The sequence below is a fragment of the Dreissena polymorpha genome, chromosome 6 (assembly GCF_020536995.1).
Source record: "Dreissena polymorpha isolate Duluth1 chromosome 6, UMN_Dpol_1.0, whole genome shotgun sequence".
In the NCBI taxonomy this organism is placed as follows: domain Eukaryota; kingdom Metazoa; phylum Mollusca; class Bivalvia; order Myida; family Dreissenidae; genus Dreissena; species Dreissena polymorpha.
Genome location: NC_068360.1, coordinates 45,738,432 through 45,757,033, shown reverse-complemented (window position 1 = coordinate 45,757,033; position 18,602 = coordinate 45,738,432). Strand labels below are relative to the sequence as shown.

The window sequence follows — 18,602 nt, the reverse complement described above, 5'->3', positions numbered from 1 at the left end:
AGGTCAATAATGATGAAACTTTACCAGGATGTTTGTCTGGACAATATCTAGGTCAGGTTTGACGTTTGAAGATTGAATGAACCGACTCCTCTCAGGTGAACGAACTAGGGCCATCTTGGCCCTCTTGTTACACAATGCTTTCAGATATTGAACTTATTTTTAATATTTGAGTCTTCCTACACGATCTACAGTTGATGTGTGAGTTTTGTTCCGGTTCATTGATTTTTGGCAAAATTATTGGCCTCGGACTTTATTGTTTTCTCAATTATGTCTTTCTTCAGATATTGAGCTGACAAATGAAGTGTGAGTTTCGTTCTTGTTCGTTAATTTTTGCAAAGTTAGGGCCTTGCGAATTTTCTCTATAATAACAGTTTACGGGTGGTATTTACACAACGGTTACAGATATTGTGCTGGTTTTTGGTATGTGAGTCTACCTACATGACCTACAGATGAAGTGTGAGTTTCGTTCCATTCCATTGATTTTTGGCAAAGTTAGGGGCCCTGGACTGAAAAATTTTCCAATAATAGCTGCTGTGTGGCTTCAAAGTGCAAACACAGGTCTTACTAATAATAAGTATGTGCCATCAGATTAATATGTCCTCTACAAAGATTGTTCAAATAATGCACCAAGGTTGAAAACTGGCCACACCCCATTACACAAGTGAGCGATATATGGCCATCTGTGCCCTCTTGTTAATCATGCCAAGTTTCAATCAAATCGGTTTGCAATGGTTTGTATTATCTCCATATAGCTGCTGCATGCATTGCACCAATATATGCTGGATATTTTTAGAACCAAGGGGCAGATCACCCATGGGTCGTAAGATGTCAAGGTCTCCCATTCCTCCTAGAAGGGCGAGATCACCGGACCCAGCGCCTAGAGGTAGACATCTTTATGTTGTATTTTTGGCTGATTTTAGAAATTCACTTCTAGTTGTCCAATATAGGAAGTTTCACCATTAGTCAACAGTACAGTTTTCCTGTTAAGCTGGACTCTTTTAAAGTACTGTTTCTATCTAACAGTGTGTGATATTTGTTCAATAATAAATAATTATTATCCCCCGCCATAGGCAGAGGGATATTGTTTTGGCGTTGTCCGTCCGTCCTTCCGTCCATCTTTCTGTCCGTCCGTCCGGCACTTTTGTGTCCGGAACCATATCTTGGAAGTGCTTTGGCAGATTTCATTGAAACTTGGTATGAGTATATATATTGATAAGAGGATGATGCACGCCAAATTGCATTGTACACCATCTGTTAATAACGGAGTTATGGTCCTTTGTATCTTGAAAAAATGCTTTTTGAGTGTCAAATATAACAGTTTTTTGTCCAGAATATATTGGCGGGGGATATCAATTCAATGAATTTGCTTGTTAATACATGCTTTGTAATTTTTTAAAAGTGAGTTACTTTAGAAGATGGGTATGAATCATTAAATGCTAAATAATTTAATAGCAATAAGGTTTTTATGTTATATGTGGCTTAGAATGGTGTTAACAAAAGTGTCTTTACAACAGATGAAGATGTTTTGTGTATCTTTGTAGCTGAATTCCTGAAAATTGTCATTTTTTGAGGTCACTCACCAAGTTCCATGACTCTTGTCTGTTTGTACTTTTGTTAAGGTAAACTTGCAACTTCTCCATAGTACTGGATCTACTACAGGTATTCTATGGAAACTTCATACTTGCGGTTGATGTCAATGTGTGTGGTCACTTACCAAATTCCATAACTCTGACATGCAAATGAGGAAAATTATGCCACCTTTTTTTACTTTGAAATTGTTTTGAGGTAAACATTAAACTTCTCCATAGCACTGTTTCAAGTATAAGTAATACATTGAGACAACAGACATGTTCATGTTTATTTGGTGGGGTGGCTATCCTGCAATTTAGCAGAATCGTGCAATTTTTGTACTTGAAATATTCTTATTAATGTTTACCTGGAACTACTTTATATCTCAATAAAGATTTTCTTGCATGCAAGCATTTTATTCTAATAAAGAGTCTCTGTACACAGCTGACAGAGATCTGGATGTTAGAGACAGGGATAACACAGACAGTCGAGAGTCCAACAGGGGGGACTTGAGAGGGGAAGCTCGTGACTTCAGGGGGGAGTCACGGGGTGCCAGGAACGAGTCCAGGGAGCTGCGGGACTCAAGGCCCGACCTAAGGGAGCCCAGAGGGGATTCTAGGGAGCTGAGAGGGGATGGAAGAGATTTAAGAGGGGACCCTAGGGATTCCAGGCTGGATCAGAGGGACTCCAGACCGAACCCCAGGGAATCTAGACTGGATATAAGAGAGCCTAGAATTGAGCCAAGAGATTCTAGGACTGATATGAAGGACTCCAGGCTTGATTCAAGAGATCGTGCCTTGGATACCAGGGAGTCCAGGCTTGAGTCGAGGGTGCCCCTTAGGGACATGAGGGACAAAGATTCAAGATCAATGAGGGATGCAAGGCCAGATCCTCGTGATAGGGAAACTAGAGACAGGGACCCCCTCAGGGAGCCATTACGGGAAGTGCTTCGGGAACCATTGAGGGAGCCGCTTAGGGACCCAATTAGGACAGATGCAAGAGACAGGTAAAAGGTTACATTGCAAATAACTGCTTATATTTATAATGGTTGTTTAAAAACACTCAAACATTTTTTTTTTAACTATCCAATCATAATTGATTTACCTCTTGCAGTGGTGTTTTTTTTCTATGGGATCATTAGATAATTTTCTGTTAGGTTTTATCCTGTAAACCAACTGCTAAATCTGAGGGTTTTTGTAACCAAAAAAAACACTATTTGTTATTAATTTAACTTGATATGATTCCACCAGAGATATAAAAAAAACACTATTAATATTCTTTACCTGCTGTGACAAATGGATTAAATGGGTAAAGTTAACAGGCAATATGAAGTTCATGTACAATCTGTATTAGATAGGGAGTTTTCATTGGTAGGGGACTCATGTATAGCTTTCAATACTGTCTAAGCCTTGGTTTAATGGAGCTAGTTCCGGGAAAGCTGGGTTTTATGATTTGCTTAAAGTGTCATACCAGATTAGCCTGTGCAATCTGCACATGCTTATCAGGGCCGGCACTTTCTACCTTAACTGGATTTTTGTTTTTCACGAGAATAATTTTTCACAAAAAAACATCAAAGCGAAAAGTGCTGTCCCAGATTAGCCTGTGCAGTCCGCGCAGCAGAGACTATGCACATGCATTAAGCCCAGTTTTTCCAGCATTAGGCTTTTATGATCAGACATTCATTGCTGCTTCAAACAGGGATCTCAGGGGTATCCATGAGTTCAGAGAAGAGCCATTAGATCCCATTGATGTCAGGGATCGCCCCCCTATCGTAGACCGGGATATCAGGGATCGCCCCCCTATTGTAGACCGGGATTATGAGCGCGATCTCCCACCACCTGTAGATGTTCTGCCTGATAGAAGGGACAGGTTTCCTGATGATAGATACAGGGATGAACCCAGGTCAGTGTTTCAAACAAGCAAATTTGATCATCTGTATAGCGTACGTTCTTCTTTTCCCTGCCATTAGACAAATGGTACATTGACATTCAGCGTTAACCCTGTTGGTGGATCTGTGTGTGCCACACAGTGTGGGCGTGTCTGTTAAAAGAAAATGTGAACGATCCAGAACCGCTCCTTGGAGGTTTCTGGTCAGTGTCATTTGGACAGATGTGTAGTTTTAATTAATTAAAATATAAATTGAACATGATTTCAGTTCTTATTATTTTGAGTAATTGTTGTTATGTTTCTGTGATATGAATCACTGAGTAATTCTAGGATTCTGACCAGTTTTTATACAGATTTGAATAGAATTTATTCACAGTCCTAGAACCTTTTCAGGCATATAATTTCAATTGTAATATAGTCAAAGTAAATTACAATTATTTCGAAAAATATACACACACTCAAATTTAAAACATGACTATGTTATACACTTAATGAATTGTTTTGTTTTCCAGGAGGGACCGATATGACGACCCTCGTTATCCTCCACCCCCACCCCCTCCTGCCCCGGTCAACTATGATGACCGACCCGCTCGGTTTGGGCGCCCTGAGCCAGGGGACAGATTCCCGGACCCAGTCGATAGGGGCCCAGTCCCATACGGTCGCCCAGATAGGGATATTCCTGTGGACCGGCGGGTTGAACCCATGGAGGGGCCATATGATCGATATGGTCAACAGAATAGGGGGGATGGTAGATATGGTGGTAGGTTACCAATGCAGTATGCGTGGGTTTAAAAAAACAAGGCTTATTATGGAAACATTTCTGGTTGGCAAGTGATTTGGTTACGTCCAGTGATCGCTGACCTCTCGATTACTCTTAACTCTTAACGTTATGAATCTTTGTATTGCTGTTTATGAGCATAGGATCTTGGCCAAGTTTGATAACCAGCCAGATCACATTAAGAACTTTTGAATTATGGCCCCTGGAATGTAAAATAATAGCACAATTCACGTTGTCTGCTCTTAAACTGTTTAAGTTAACATCGACTGTCACTCATCATGAAACTTGGTGGTTATGTTTGTTGGCATATAATTTCCTTCAAGTTTGATAACCAGCAAAAGTGCATAAAGCTTTTCTGACTTTGCATGGAGTTTTTTTTAATTATGGCCTTTTATTTCTCACAAATTTGCTGTATTAATGTTGTGTGCTCTCTTATTGGTTGTTTTCTGTCAATTGCTTGAGTTTGCATCAACCAATTTTGATGGGGTTTTGGAATGAGTTTGAATGGGGACCCAGCCTGGGATTATATTTAGGCCAGGTCGTCAAGGTCACTGTAATTAAAAATTTTTTTTTTTCACTCAATTTAAGTTTGAATGGAATAATTGCTCTCGATTGTACTTGTAAGAAGTTTACATGAAGAGTTATCTTTAGATTGCATTGGTAAGGTCAAAGTCATGGATGCTAAATTAAGAACAATGTTAGCCATTCAGTAGCATTGGATTGAAAGAATTTATCGTACACAAATTTAGTTTGCAGGTAGCTAAACCGTGGACCATACTTGGGATTACATTTGGCGCCAGTCAGTTTTGGATCTAAGTCACCGATACTGAAAATAAAAAACAGTTTCTGCTCATTTTCTTGAGTTTGAATGGATGTATTGCATTGACATTTTGTGTAGGTTGCTGTTATAGAGACTAAACTGTGCATTGCATTTTGGGTTAGTTTCTGCTCAATAATTTGGATGGAGGTATTTTACTGAAATTGTGTTTGTAATAAGCTTACTTGTAGAACTATTTTGAGATTGCTAATATATTTTTTTACCTTGTTGGATGGCATTTTGAAGTTTTTTGTGGTATCCATTATTTTGTATTTTGTGTACTTTCATTTGTTCAACAGAATAAAACATGGTTCGCAATATAACAGAGACCTTTAAATGGGCCTATTTTGTGACTAGTTCGCACCCTTCTTCTTGAAAGCATTCAATGTTTCCAAAAGAAACTTCTTCGTTTTACAATCTTTTTACTGTGTTAATTGATTTTTATACTCCCATTACCATTGGTAATGGGAGCTATATAGGAATCACTTATTCAGTCGGTCTGTCAGTCTGTCTCAAAAATTTCATCAGATCTTCACAAAACTTGGTCAGAAGTTGTATCTAGATGATGTCTAGGTCAAGTTTGAGTATAGGTCATGCCAGGTCAAAACCTAGGTCACGGGGTCACTAAGTGCTTTTAAAACCAAAAGTTTGTCCGGACCATAACTATGTCATTTCTCGTTTTAGATTTTAAAATGACTTGGTACATTTGTTCACCATGATGGAACTGTGTGTCATGCGAAAGAAGTACGTTGATATCTCCAAGGTCAAGGTCACACTTGGAATTTCCCATAAATGAGCTTGTCTGGGCCATAACTTTGTCATTTATTGTGAGACTTCAAAATCATTTGGCACATTTGTTCACCATCATTGGACAGTGTGTCATGCAAAAGAATTACGTCAATATCTCCAAGGTCAAGGTCACACTTTGAGTTCAAAGGTAAAAAATTGCCATAAATGAGCTTGTCCGGGCCATAACTATGGCGTTCATTGTGAAATTTTAAAATCATTTGGCACATTTGTTCACCATCATTGGACGGTGTGTCATGCAAAAGAATTACGTCGGTATCTGCAATGTCAAGGTAACACTTTGAGTTCAAAGAAAAAAAAATGGCCATAAATGATCTTGTCAGGACCATAACTATGTCATTCATTGTGATGTTTTAAAATAACTCGGTACATTTGTTCACGATCATTGGACGGTGTTTCATGCGAAAGAATTAAGTCAATATCTCCAAGGTAAAGGTCACACTTGGAGTTCAAAAGTCAAAAATGGCCATAAATGACCTTGTCCAGGCCATAGCTATGTCTTTCATTGTGAGATTTAAAAATGACTCTTTACATTAGTTTTGTTCACAGTCATTGGACAGTGTGTCATGCAAAAGAATTCAAGAGTTCAAAGGTCAAAATGGCCATGAATGATAATGGCATAATAATTCTTAAAAATCGCCATAGATTAGCTTCTCTTGTTTTGTGAAGACAGCATGCAAACTATTCTGTGTCAATGCAGCATGTGGGGGTATATGTCACGCTGTAAAAAAGCTCTAGTTTTTATTGTGATTGCAATTTTATCATATCTGTGAAATGCTGGTCCTTCTTGACTCCAATTGCAAGGAAATGCTATACTGTGAAATCTACTTGTAAAATCTTTACACATTAAATTGTTCTGAGAGATGTTGATGGTAAGAGAATGAAATTGAATGCAATGAACATTTGTTGTTCGTCTAGCAACACTGACACTCAGTAAATCTGACAATACTTGTTGAAGTGCTTGAAAGTATTAAAAGAGTTGTATAATGATCATGGAGTTGATGATAATCATCATGGTCATGGTATTAACAATTATGATGGTGATGATAATGATGATGATGGTGATGGGGATGATAATTATGGTGATGATGATGATGATGATGATGATGATGATGATGATGATGATGATGGTGGTGATTATAGTGGTGATAATGATGATGATTGTGATGGTGATTGTGATGATATGAGCCAGTGTCCTCTCAGATGAGTCTGCTCAGACTTATCAGGGACAACACTGTCTTTTTGTATGGTATTTTTCATTTAGAGGAGGTTTCTTATAAATCCAGTTAAATCAGAAAGTGTCGTCTGAGATTAGCCTGTTTGGACTGCGCAGGCTTATTTTGGACAACACTTTACACACCTGCATTAAGCCAAATGTTTCCAAAACAAGGCTAATATAATGATGATGTTGCTTATGAACAACTTTGATATATGTCTAACCATGATCCCAAGTGCCTAGTTGTTCTATGATATGTTGCAGGTATTGGTCGTGGTGGTCGCTATGACTACCAGAGAGATGAGGGACCTAACTGGGACAGGGGAGATCGCGGAAGGGGCCGCAACAGGGGCAACTGGAACAGGGGTGGGCCCCAAGACAGTAAGGGTCATGTGTACAACATGTAGGACAGTAACAATTATTGTGAAATATTTGACAACTCGTCTAATGTTTATTGTCAGTAGAGAGGGCATGGAATACCACTCATTCAAATATTTGATTATTTGAATTATTGTTTTTACATATTTGAACTTTTTGACTAAGGAGACACTTATTTCTTTTAATTTGATTACCACATTTTCAATTTGTTTGTATTTTTAGGGAAGCTGTTTTTTGAGAAAACCCAAGCTATTGTCATAGCCAGCTCGTTGTCGGATGTCCGCCGTAGGCATCGTGCTAAAACCTTTACATTGGCCATAACTTTTTAAATATTGAAGATCGCACCTTGATATTTGGCATGCATGTGTATCTCATGGAGCTGCACATTTTGAGTGGTAAAATTTGAAGGTGAACATCATCCTTTAAGGTCTAGGGTCGAAAAAACAAAGTAAAGGGAAGTAATAAGCTTTAAATGAACATAGTTATCTGACCTGCCCACGTATATATTTTTGTTAAATAAATCAAAGCGGCGCAGTAGGCGGCATTGTGTTTCTGACAAACTCATTGTGGTAAAAGGTCAAGATCATCCTTTACCGTCTATGGTAAAAATACAGATTTAAGGGAAGTAATAAGCTTTAAAAAGGGAGAAAATTATTCAATATTGAACAAAGCCACTTTATATATTTGGCATGCATGTATATCTCATGGAGCTGCACATTTTGAGTGGTGAATCAACAGTCACGGTAGTGGCTTTTAATTGTTTGCTACTAAAAATAGAGATTTGTTACAGACAATTATTTTCAAGGGAAGTAATTTATATAATTATAAATCATATATTATATATTTCCTTACAATTGAAGTTCTTTTCACAGTTACTGTACAGATTTATTATTTTGATTATTTATAACCCAAATGATTGATTTGTCAAATTTTTTTTTAATGATATAATTATAATTTCTTTGATGTTCATTACATACCTGTGGACTAATGTCCATAGATACATGTTCAACTCTGGCTATGATCTCTTTTAAACCACAGGCCTTGGTTGTCAGTGATGTCTGACATAGTCATAATTGACTGTGAGACCCTCCCCATCCCCCCCCCCCACCCCCGGTTGGATTGGACAAAATTCAAGGGAAGTAAGGTCACTAGGTTAAAGGTCAAGGTCACTGTGACCTCTAAAAAAAAAATCTGACAAGCTTTCGCAGCCGAGCGTGGCACCCGTTATGCGGTGCTCTTGTTCAGAAACAAGGGTACCCTTTATCATTTGGTACATGTACATGTATGCATCAACCCATTCTTATGCTTAAGTCTAAGAATAACAAATATTCTTAAAAAACTGTAATTTTCTAAGTATTCTTTATTGTTAAGTCTAACTTGGCATGTGAATCCTCAAATTTCATCATTCTTCATATAAAACAGTGTTATCATCATGATAAAGCATGTTTTATGGTGCACATCTATAGAAACACTGAAGAAAGATTAATTGTTCAAGATTGTTGATTTAAGTCTATTTTTTATTTTTTATTCTTAAGTCCAAGAATGAGTTGGTGAATATGGGCTCAGATTGCAGACCTTACTGTACTGAACATTTTTTTTTTAAAGAATTCTTTACTTACTGCTCCTAGGGGGTGGTCGTTACGATGATCGTAGTCGTCGAGGAGATTGGGAGAATCAACGACAGCGTAATGATGATTTCTACCCTAATGATCGTCGTGACTGGGCGGAGCGTAAAGATGGAGATAGGAAAGATGACAGACCACCTGTCAAGGATGAGAGCAGGTAAAACTAGAAATCAAATGCAGATGTATATCATGGCATTTTGTACTCCTACGCATCAAGCAGATAACACAGTTGAAAGAGTGTTGCATTGTCAACAGTTTGACACCTTGTCCAGGCAAATATTTTTTGTGTAATGTTAAAAAAAAATTCTAAGGCTGTTCTTCCCATACCTTCATTCAAGTATGGTAGATGTATTATTGTTATGACGTTTGGTAAATGACATCATGTATCGACCAATTCCTTGGTCATTATTTATTATACCCTCACAAACGAAGTTTAGGGGGGTATATAGGAGTGAGCTTGTCTGTCGTTCTGTCAGTCGGTCCGTATTCAGTGTCTGCTCTCTAATTCAAGTTGTTTTCATCCGATTTTCACCAAACTTGGTCAGATGTTGTATCTAGAATGAGTCTAGGTCAAGTTCAAATATGGGTCATGCTGGGTCAAAAACTTCGTCACTTAATGCGTTTTAGACATTAGGCATGGTGTTCGCTCTCTAATTCAAGTAGTTTTCATCCGAGCTTCACCAAACTTGGTCAGAAGTTGAACCTAGATGATGTCTAGGCCAAGTTCTAACACGGGCCATGCGGGATCAAAAACTAGTCACAGGGTCACTTAGTGCGTTTTTAACATTGAGCATGGTGTCCGCTGTTTTTTTGTGAAGACAACATGCAAAATATTCTGTGTCAATGCAGCACGTGGGGGTATTCGTCACCTCTGTGACAAAGCTCTACTTGTCATTATTTTTGGTCATTCACCTGATCGGCCAATTTGGGTCACTGGTGCTCAGAATTTTTGTCATTAATGACCAAACTATTGGTCAGATTTTTAACAATAAGTAAAAATATGTGGCAGTCGAGTTTTTGTCAAGATCAAGTATTGAAGCATTTTTGTTCATATGAAGGGATTCATTTTTTCAAATTCACGATCAGACAAAACAAAGTGTACCTCTTACCAGTGGTGCATAACAAAACTTTGTGTCCCAGGCAGTTTTCTGTGTATCAAAAAGAAACTTTATCAAAGTGTCTTTGTTATACTATTTATAAGTGCAAGACGTTATGTTTGTGTATTGCACAGTTTTATGCGCCCATGAATTTAGTCATTGGATTCAATAAATCAAAATGAAGCTTTTTGTTTTTGTGTGTGTAAGTCATTTGAAGTAGGGAACAACACAATTTTTAGATTTTAACAAAGGTTTTGTACCTGCATGAAATGAGCCATTTGTCACTGGCAATGACTGTTAAAGTTTACACTGGAATTATAGAAATTTTTAATAAGAACAAAGCCTGTATATAGAGACAGACGAGATGACAAGCCAGATGCAGTCAGAGATCGTGAGAGGGATGGGAAAGATAAAGAAAGGGACCCAAGAGAAAAAGAGCCCAAAGAAAAGGAGACTAAGGAAAAGGAATTGCAGGAAAGAGACAAAGAGGACAAGAGGTCTGCTAGGGTTGAAAGCAAGAAAGATGAGAGGTGAGATGTGTAATAGTCATGAGTGTTGTTGAACTTTGGCTGCTACATGCCATTAAAAAGTTGTTTAACATGGTTCAGTTGATGCCAGTCCTTCAATTTTCGGTGGTATATGGATGCATGGGATATTTTAATTTTGATGATTGACAAATTGTAATGAACAAAGATTTAAAAGCAAAATTAAAACTAGGTTTTAATTTGTATACTGTTTAAGAAAAAGATAATATTCTTTCGTTGGGTGATATTTATCTGGATCTTTTTAAAAAGAGCATTGCATCTGAAAATTGTTCTTGTAAATAGAATTGAAGAGGAAAAGGAGAAAAAAGAAGACAAATTTGAGAAGAAGGAGGAGACTAATAGAAGCAAAGACACAGACTCGGACAGTAAGAAACGTGAGGAGGAAAAAAGCAGGGACAAAGATCGGGATCGACAGAAGGAGAGAGGGAGAGATAAGGATGATGATCGTAGAGATAGGGGTCGCAGCAAGGAGTCTGACAAGCGAGAGAGGGGTCGAGGGGACAAGGAGAGTGTCAGCAGTAGGAGCAGGGATGGAGAAGTGGACAGAGAGAAGAGACGAGACGACAGCAGCGATAGGTCCAGGTCGGTTGGGTTAACACTTTGGACAAAGGGGGTAAATCTTGTGGTTCAGTTGTGTAGGGTTTGCCAGGTGGTAGGGGTGTACCGTGTAGTACAGGTGGGTGAGGTTATAAGGCAAACATGTTTGGGTGAAATCTTAAGGTCCAGCTGGATTGGATAAACGCTATGTGAAAAGTGGTTGGGGTAAATGCTTAGAGCCTATTGGGTGGATTAAAACTTTTATGTTCAGTTTTGTTGGATGAAGCTTCACTTTCCTGTTGTAAACAGTTTTGTTTATGTTCCTGTGGTAAGTCTAGGTATAATTTGTTAATATTTAAGCCCTGATGTTAAGGATATATGTTTACATTTGATGCATGAGGTCAACCTTTAGCTGAAGGTTGTTTGGGGAAACCTTAAGGAGCAGGAGTCTGCTGTTCAATATAAGGTCCAGGTGCTAAGTGGGTTAGGATAAACTCTTTCTGTAAGTTGGTTGACATGTTTGTCCAGGCATGAGGGTGTAAAGCTTGAAAGAACAAGTGGACTAGGGTAAACTCTTAAGGTCCAAGTGCAAATGTGGTAGGGTAATAGGTTTGGTCTACCTGAGGGGGGGGGGGGGGTAGAAAATGATCTAGACATAGATCCTGCACATTTCTCTATTTTGCTTTCCTCTTGCTGCCCCTCTGGACTGGTCAACATTAAAAGTGTTATTATGCCCCCCTTCGAAGAAGAGGGGGTATATTGCTTTGCTCATGTCGGTCGGTCTGTCGGTCGGTCCGTCCACCAGGTGGTTGTCAGACGATAACTCAAGAACGCTTGGGCCTAGGATCATGAAACTTCATAGGTACATTGATCATGACTCGCAGATAACCCCTATTGATTTTGAGGTCACTAGGTCAAAGGTCAAGGTTACGGTGACCAGAAATAGTAAAATGGTTTTTGAATGATAACTCAAGAACGCATACGCCTAGGATCATGAAACTTCATGGGTAGATTGATCATGACTTGCAGATTACCCCTATTGATTTTGAGGTCACTAGGTCAAAGGTCAAGGTCACGGTGACCCGAAATAGTAAAATGGTTTCCGGATGATAACTCAAGAACGCATACGCCTAGGATCATGAAACTTCATGGGTAGATTGATCATGACTCGCAGATGACCCCTATTGATTTTGAGGTCACTAGGTCAAAGGTCAAGGTCACGGTGACCCGAAATAGTAAAATGGTTTTCGTATGATAACTCAAGAACGCATACGCCTAGGATCATGAAACTTCATAGGTAGATTGATCATGACTTGCAGATTACCCCTATTGATTTTGAGGTCACAAGGTCAAAGGTCAAGGTCACGGTGACCCGAAATAGTAAAATGATTTTCGGATGATAACTCAAGAACGCTTTTGCCTAGGATCATGACACTTCATAGGTACATTGATCGTGACCCGCAGATGACCCCTATTGATTTTCAGGTCACTAGGTCAAAGGTCAAGGTCACAGTGACAAAAATCGTATTCACACAATGGCTGCCACTACAACGGACAGCCCATATGGGGGGCATGCATGTTTTACAAACAGCCCTTGTTTTTAATTTAAATATTCAATGGCAAATAAAAGGACTATGCATTGAAACGTGAATTACAAGTTGGACTTAGAATTTCTCTTTAGTTATCAAATCATAAAACAATACCACAAGAATGGTCCAGCTTTTCAGCTGCATCCTGTATCTTGTGTGACCATAAATCTGTTCCCAGAGGAGTTATCTCTTTAACTTACATTGTCTTTGATCAGGTTGGGTAAACTGTTAGAACCAGTTGTGAAATGTTACCTAAATGTCCAGTTGAGTGGCATAAATATTCAAGGTTCGTGTGGGTGGGGTAAAGGGTTCATTATGATACTGAATAAACTTATTTGCTTCAGTGCCAAAACAGGGATATGTCTAGATCTAGATTGTTGGAATAAATGCTATTTTATTAACTAAGTAAACTTATCAATGTTTGAATCAAGGGCAATATCAAGCATGCTACTTAAGATATGGTATACAACATCATTTGTCAGGAAAAGGAAGGCGTCTCGCTCGCGGACCAGGTCACCGTCCGTGAAGAAACCCAAAGATGGTTCCCCTGCTCTTTCCACTCACAGCAAGCGGTCAGCCAGGGAACCTGTAGCAGAGAAGGAACCAGAGGCCGACAAGCACAGTGATAAGGTACACAGAGAAATATACATGAGTCGTTCATGCTGCTGGTTTGTTTAAACATATTTTAGCTGTGCTCTTGTAAACAGGGGCCTAATGCATGTGTGTCAAGTGTTGTCATAGATAAGCCTGTGCAGTTTGCACAGGCTAATCAGGGACGACACTTTTTGCTTTCATGGTATTTTTCGTTTCAAAAGAAGTCTCTCCTAAGCAAAATATCCAGTTTAGGCAGAGAGTGTCATCCTAGATTGCACAGGCTTATTATCACTTGCTTATTTATTTTAGCTGGATTGTATCAAAAACCGAAGGGGTTTTGAGCAGGTATGTGTAGTTAATACACATACCTGGTTTTGAGGGTCAGTTTCCTGGGTAGATTTAGTACTTGGTGTCTGAAGAGGAGATCTTTAGAACAATCCCACTGTGGGTATCAAACACATGGCCACCTGATTTGGAGGACTACATATACATAACGCCATACTGGTATTCAACAGAGAGGTTCTCTTTTTGTTGAGCATATTTGGCCTATTTTATTTTGTAAGAATAATTAACTATCCAGTGTGAAAAGTTTGTCATTAAGCATACTTTTTACCCGACTTATGAAGTGCACATACACAAAATGTCACATTTTTTTACCATTTTATACCCCTCCCCCCCCCACGTATGAGCGGGTAGACCTATGACTGAGTTTTTACGGTAAATGCAACTTGTTCATTTGAAATTCTGTTCGTTTGCCAGTGGCTACTGTTGAATCTTGTTTAGCTTTTTCTCTTTGTTAAAGAAATTTAAGCTGGTTACATCTTGATAATTGATTTAGTATTCTTTTCCTTTCTTTGTTATCACTTAAAATTAGGGTAAGAAAGTGCTTAAGACTAAAATTACTCAGTGCTTTAAAAGCACCTTTGTTTCCAATATTAAAATTAATATTGCTTTCTTGAAGAGTTGCCAACCTATCAATAAAAACGGTTGTCTCCTGGATTGACAAAATGCACTTTTTTTTTTATTATTTAAGAATACAATATTTATATACTGGTGCTCTATCTCCTAAACACTATCATATGAGCCTGGTTAGCCTGTGCAGTGCACACAGGCCTATCAGGGACAACACTTTATGCCTACATGTACACTGGGTATTCGTTAAGAGGAGACTTTTTTAAACATAAATTCCATAAAAGCGGACAGTGTCGTCCCAGAGTAGCCTGTGTGGACTGCACAGGCTACTCTGGGACGACCTTTGACACATGTGCATTTAGACCAGTTTACACTCATAAGAATATAGCAACTGTTTTCTGTTGTATCTCTTATCTCGTTTGTGTTTCACCCACAGGGAAGTGTAGCAGGCAGTGAAAGATCAAGGAAGGCCGACAGTACAAGGGCAAGGTCACGCAGGTCAAGGAAAGATGAGGAGAAACAATCAAAGAGAGGAAGTGTATGCTGTTCATCATTATTTTGACAAACAAATGGTTAAAAATGGAAATAAGAAAGTTAAAAAATATAATGTAATGAATTTTTATTGCCAATGCATGCTTTCAAAATTGCATTTGACCCATACTTAAATAAATTTATGTCATATAAAAATTGGTTTAAATGTAATATTTCTGTTTGATAAAGACCAAAAATAAAACATAAAAAAGTGCAGGGTACCTAAAGGAACTCCAGAGATCAGGTTTAGTAGTACTGACTAAACTTATTTCTGGAGATACAACTTTTATCAGGGTTAAAAGTGCTGACTAAACTTATTTCTGAAGATGACATTTTTATCAGGGTAAATAGTACTGACTAAACTTAATTTTGAAAATGAAACTTTTATCAGGGTTTAACAGGGTTGCCACTTAATTAAAAAGTCAGGGAAATTTGTTTTTTTTTTCAAGGTCAGTGAAAAGTCAGGGAATTTAAAAAAATGGTCAGTGAAAAATGAAATTTCAGAAAAGTCAGTGAAAAATATAATTTTTGGTCTATGCATAAGTTATTTAGTGGCTATGGCAGTCTTCAGGTACATTGTTTTTGAAGATTCAACAGTATATTTGTTATTTGAAATGTTTTGACTATTTCTATTTACATAAAACAATAACATGTGTAAAGCATGTTCCAAAATGTAAATTTATCTATTTTTTTATCTTTGATTAATTCGTAGTATATCCTTGAAGGCTGAAAGGCTTTGCATGCATCCTGGCCTTGCCCCCAGAGCTGATTAATTCTATATTTTATGCTTTGCAGGATCATTAGAGATGACAGCATGAAAAAGCTATACTATACTTTGCTTATTTATTTCAGTTATCAAGAAGACCTGCTACTGCTCCTACCTGCACAATTTTTTTTTTTTTTTTTTTTTTGTAATGATTAGCGGACTTTTGTTTATTTTCTTTTTTTTTTTTTTATTCAATATCATACATACCATGTAAACATGTATATGATCATACAACATAGTGATTGTACAAAGCAATATAGTTCAGACATGTTATACAAGATATGCTTATATATATTTTTTTAGAGAGAAAAGAAAAGAACAACAGAGGAATAGTTATGAAATATGATGAATTGTATAAAGTTGAAAGAAAAACATACTGGACTTAAGTGTTTTGTTGTATATTCACAATGATCTTGTCTGATTGAAAACATAAGAATAAAAAAATAAAAATAAACAAAACTATTTTAGAGAGATAAACTAACATTAGAGTGAAATGTATATAAGTGGACAAAACATTATGAGAATTTAATCCGATTCCATTTTTGTTCAAGGATTTGTAATGTGTCATTACTGAGGGCTATTTCTTTCTCAATCTGAATTTTTAGTTTAAGACTATGGACAAAACAATTAAAATTTGGTACTTGTTTTTTGTACGTCATGTTTCAGATAAAATATTTCATCAATATAACCATAAAATTCACAATATTATTACAGTCTATTGATTTCAATGAGTTAATTCCGAAACTTACATTTAAGAGAGATAGTTTAACGTTTAGTTGATGTTGTTCAAGAAAATATGTTAATTGATTCCAAATAGGCTGGATGTGTTTGCACTCCCAAAAAAGATGTTCTATAGTTTCAATGTTTTCACTGCAGAAGTCACACAGATTTGAGTTAGATAATTTACAATTTTTATGTATTAACCTATCATATATCACAGACTTTGGCTCAAAGACCCAGGGTTTTCAAAAACTCTAAAAAAAATAGATAAAGCACGCTGTCTTTAATGTGATGGTGGTTCCTTTACGCTAGGAAACATGGGAAAACATAGTTTAGTGTACAAGTAGTACTGCTTTGTTATTTGTTAAATATTTTATATTAAAGAATAAAATAAACATTATAAAATGGGTGGATTTGGTCGGCTGTATGGAGAGGAGGAGGCCGAATATTTCGCAAAATTAGTCAATGAAAACCAAGATTTGGTCAGGGAAAAGTCAGTGAAAAGTCAGGGAATTTTATATTATTATGTTGGTGGCAACCCTGCTTAAAGTACTGACTAAACTTATTTCTGAAGATGAAGTTTTTTTTATTAGGGTTGATAGTACCGACTAAATTTATTTTTGAAAATGACACTTTTATCAGGGTTTAAAGTACTGACTTAACTTATTTCTGGAGATACCACTTTTATCAGGTTTTATAGTACTGACTAAACTTATTTCTAGAGATACCACTTTATCAGGGTTAATAGAACTGACTAAACTTATTTTAGGAGATACCACTTTTATCAGGGTTTATAGTACTGACTTAACTTATTTCTGGAGATACCACTTTATCAGGGTTAATAGTACTGACTAAACTTATTTCTGAAGATACAACTTTTATCAGTTTTTATAGTACTGACTAAACTTATTTCTGGAGATACCACTTTATCAAGGTTAATAGTACTGACTAAACTTATTTCTGAAGATACAACTTTTATCAGGGTTTATAGTACTGGCTTAACTTATATCTGAAGATGACACTTTTATCAGGTTTTATTGTACTGACTAAACCTATTTCTGAAGATGACACTTTTATCAGGGTTTAAAGTACTAATGAAACTTATTTCTGATGATGACACTTATATCAGGTTTTAAAGTACTTACTAAACTTATTTCTGAAGATGATGTTTTTATCAGGTTTAGTTTACTCTTAGTAATCTCACCTGATGTCTATCTTTATGTAGGACACGGAGGATAGAAAGAGGTCAAGGTCAAGGTCACATTCCAACGACAGCAAGGACAGCAAACGGCTGCGGCTAGATAGCTTTACAGAAGGTATGCACCCTCAGTATTTGTGTATTGAACTTGAAGTTGCATCTAATATAATCAGAAAGGCAGTAATAAATTATTTGATTAAATAATAAAGTTACATGATCATGTTGTTCTAATTGCACTATGTCATTTTGTATTGCACAAGCCAGACAGGACACCATTATTCTCTTCACTAAGTATGAGCTTCATCCCCAGAATACTTGCAAGTTTGGTTTCTGTGCGGGGGTAACTTTTAGTCCTGTAGTGGAAGGTGTAACCAACAACTACTCTTCACTGCAGGTTTACTTCAATGCCAAAGACTAGTTAATAAGAGCCTTGTTTGCGGAAAACTGGGCTTATTGCATGTGCTTAAAGTGTCATCCCAGATAAGCCTGTGCAGTCTGCACCGACTAATCAGGGGCCACAATTTCTGTTCCTGTGGATTTTTTTATTTAAAGGCAGTCCCTTCTAAACAAAAATCCAGTTAGGCTAAAAGTGTCATCCCTGATAAGCGAGCGTTAACTGCACAGGCTTATCTGGTACGGCACTTTATGCACATGAATATTTCCCAGTTTCCCCAGAACCAGGCTCATAGTTTGTTGGTTGTTACCAGAGTATTGAAAGTCCAACCATATGGGTGTGAATTTAAGCAACTTAAGCACAGATTTAACATAACAATTTACATTAATTGAAGGAACATCATATATTGCAGTGGTCCCTATTTAGGCCCTAAATCTGCCTTTGAAACGTAGCTAAGATCTCTTTTCTCATGTTTGAAGGGGCAGGTGCTTTAGCAGGCTACGTGATCAAGGACACTGTGGGCTCTGACAGAGAAGGTGAGCATATGAGTTGCGTTCTGAGAAAACTGGGCAGTCCGCACAGGCTAATCAGGGATGACACTTTCCACCTTAACTGGATTTTCGATTAGAAGAGACTTCCTTT

At 37.4% G+C, this 18,602-nt stretch overlaps 1 protein-coding gene across 4 annotated transcripts in view; it reads left to right on the top strand.

Moving 5' to 3' along the window:
- The window catches only part of LOC127835344 (zinc finger CCCH domain-containing protein 13-like), a 60,086-nt gene that overhangs the window by 19,311 nt on the left and 22,173 nt on the right, over positions 1-18,602 (top strand). For all 4 annotated transcript variants that reach the window (XR_008028474.1, XM_052361720.1, XM_052361722.1 and 1 more), the window contains exons 8-19: positions 794-883; positions 2,014-2,575; positions 3,268-3,471; positions 3,969-4,216; positions 7,339-7,455; positions 9,081-9,234; positions 10,528-10,704; positions 11,002-11,301; positions 13,328-13,475; positions 14,788-14,889; positions 17,594-17,684; positions 18,440-18,496. Coding sequence is in view for 3 of the 4 variants with exons in the window: in XM_052361720.1 (XP_052217680.1) it covers positions 794-883; positions 2,014-2,575; positions 3,268-3,471; positions 3,969-4,216; positions 7,339-7,455; positions 9,081-9,234; positions 10,528-10,704; positions 11,002-11,301; positions 13,328-13,475; positions 14,788-14,889; positions 17,594-17,684; positions 18,440-18,496 (2,250 nt within the window). In the remaining variant the exon portion in view is untranslated. The remainder of the gene's footprint in view (positions 1-793; positions 884-2,013; positions 2,576-3,267; positions 3,472-3,968; positions 4,217-7,338; positions 7,456-9,080; positions 9,235-10,527; positions 10,705-11,001; positions 11,302-13,327; positions 13,476-14,787; positions 14,890-17,593; positions 17,685-18,439; positions 18,497-18,602) is intronic.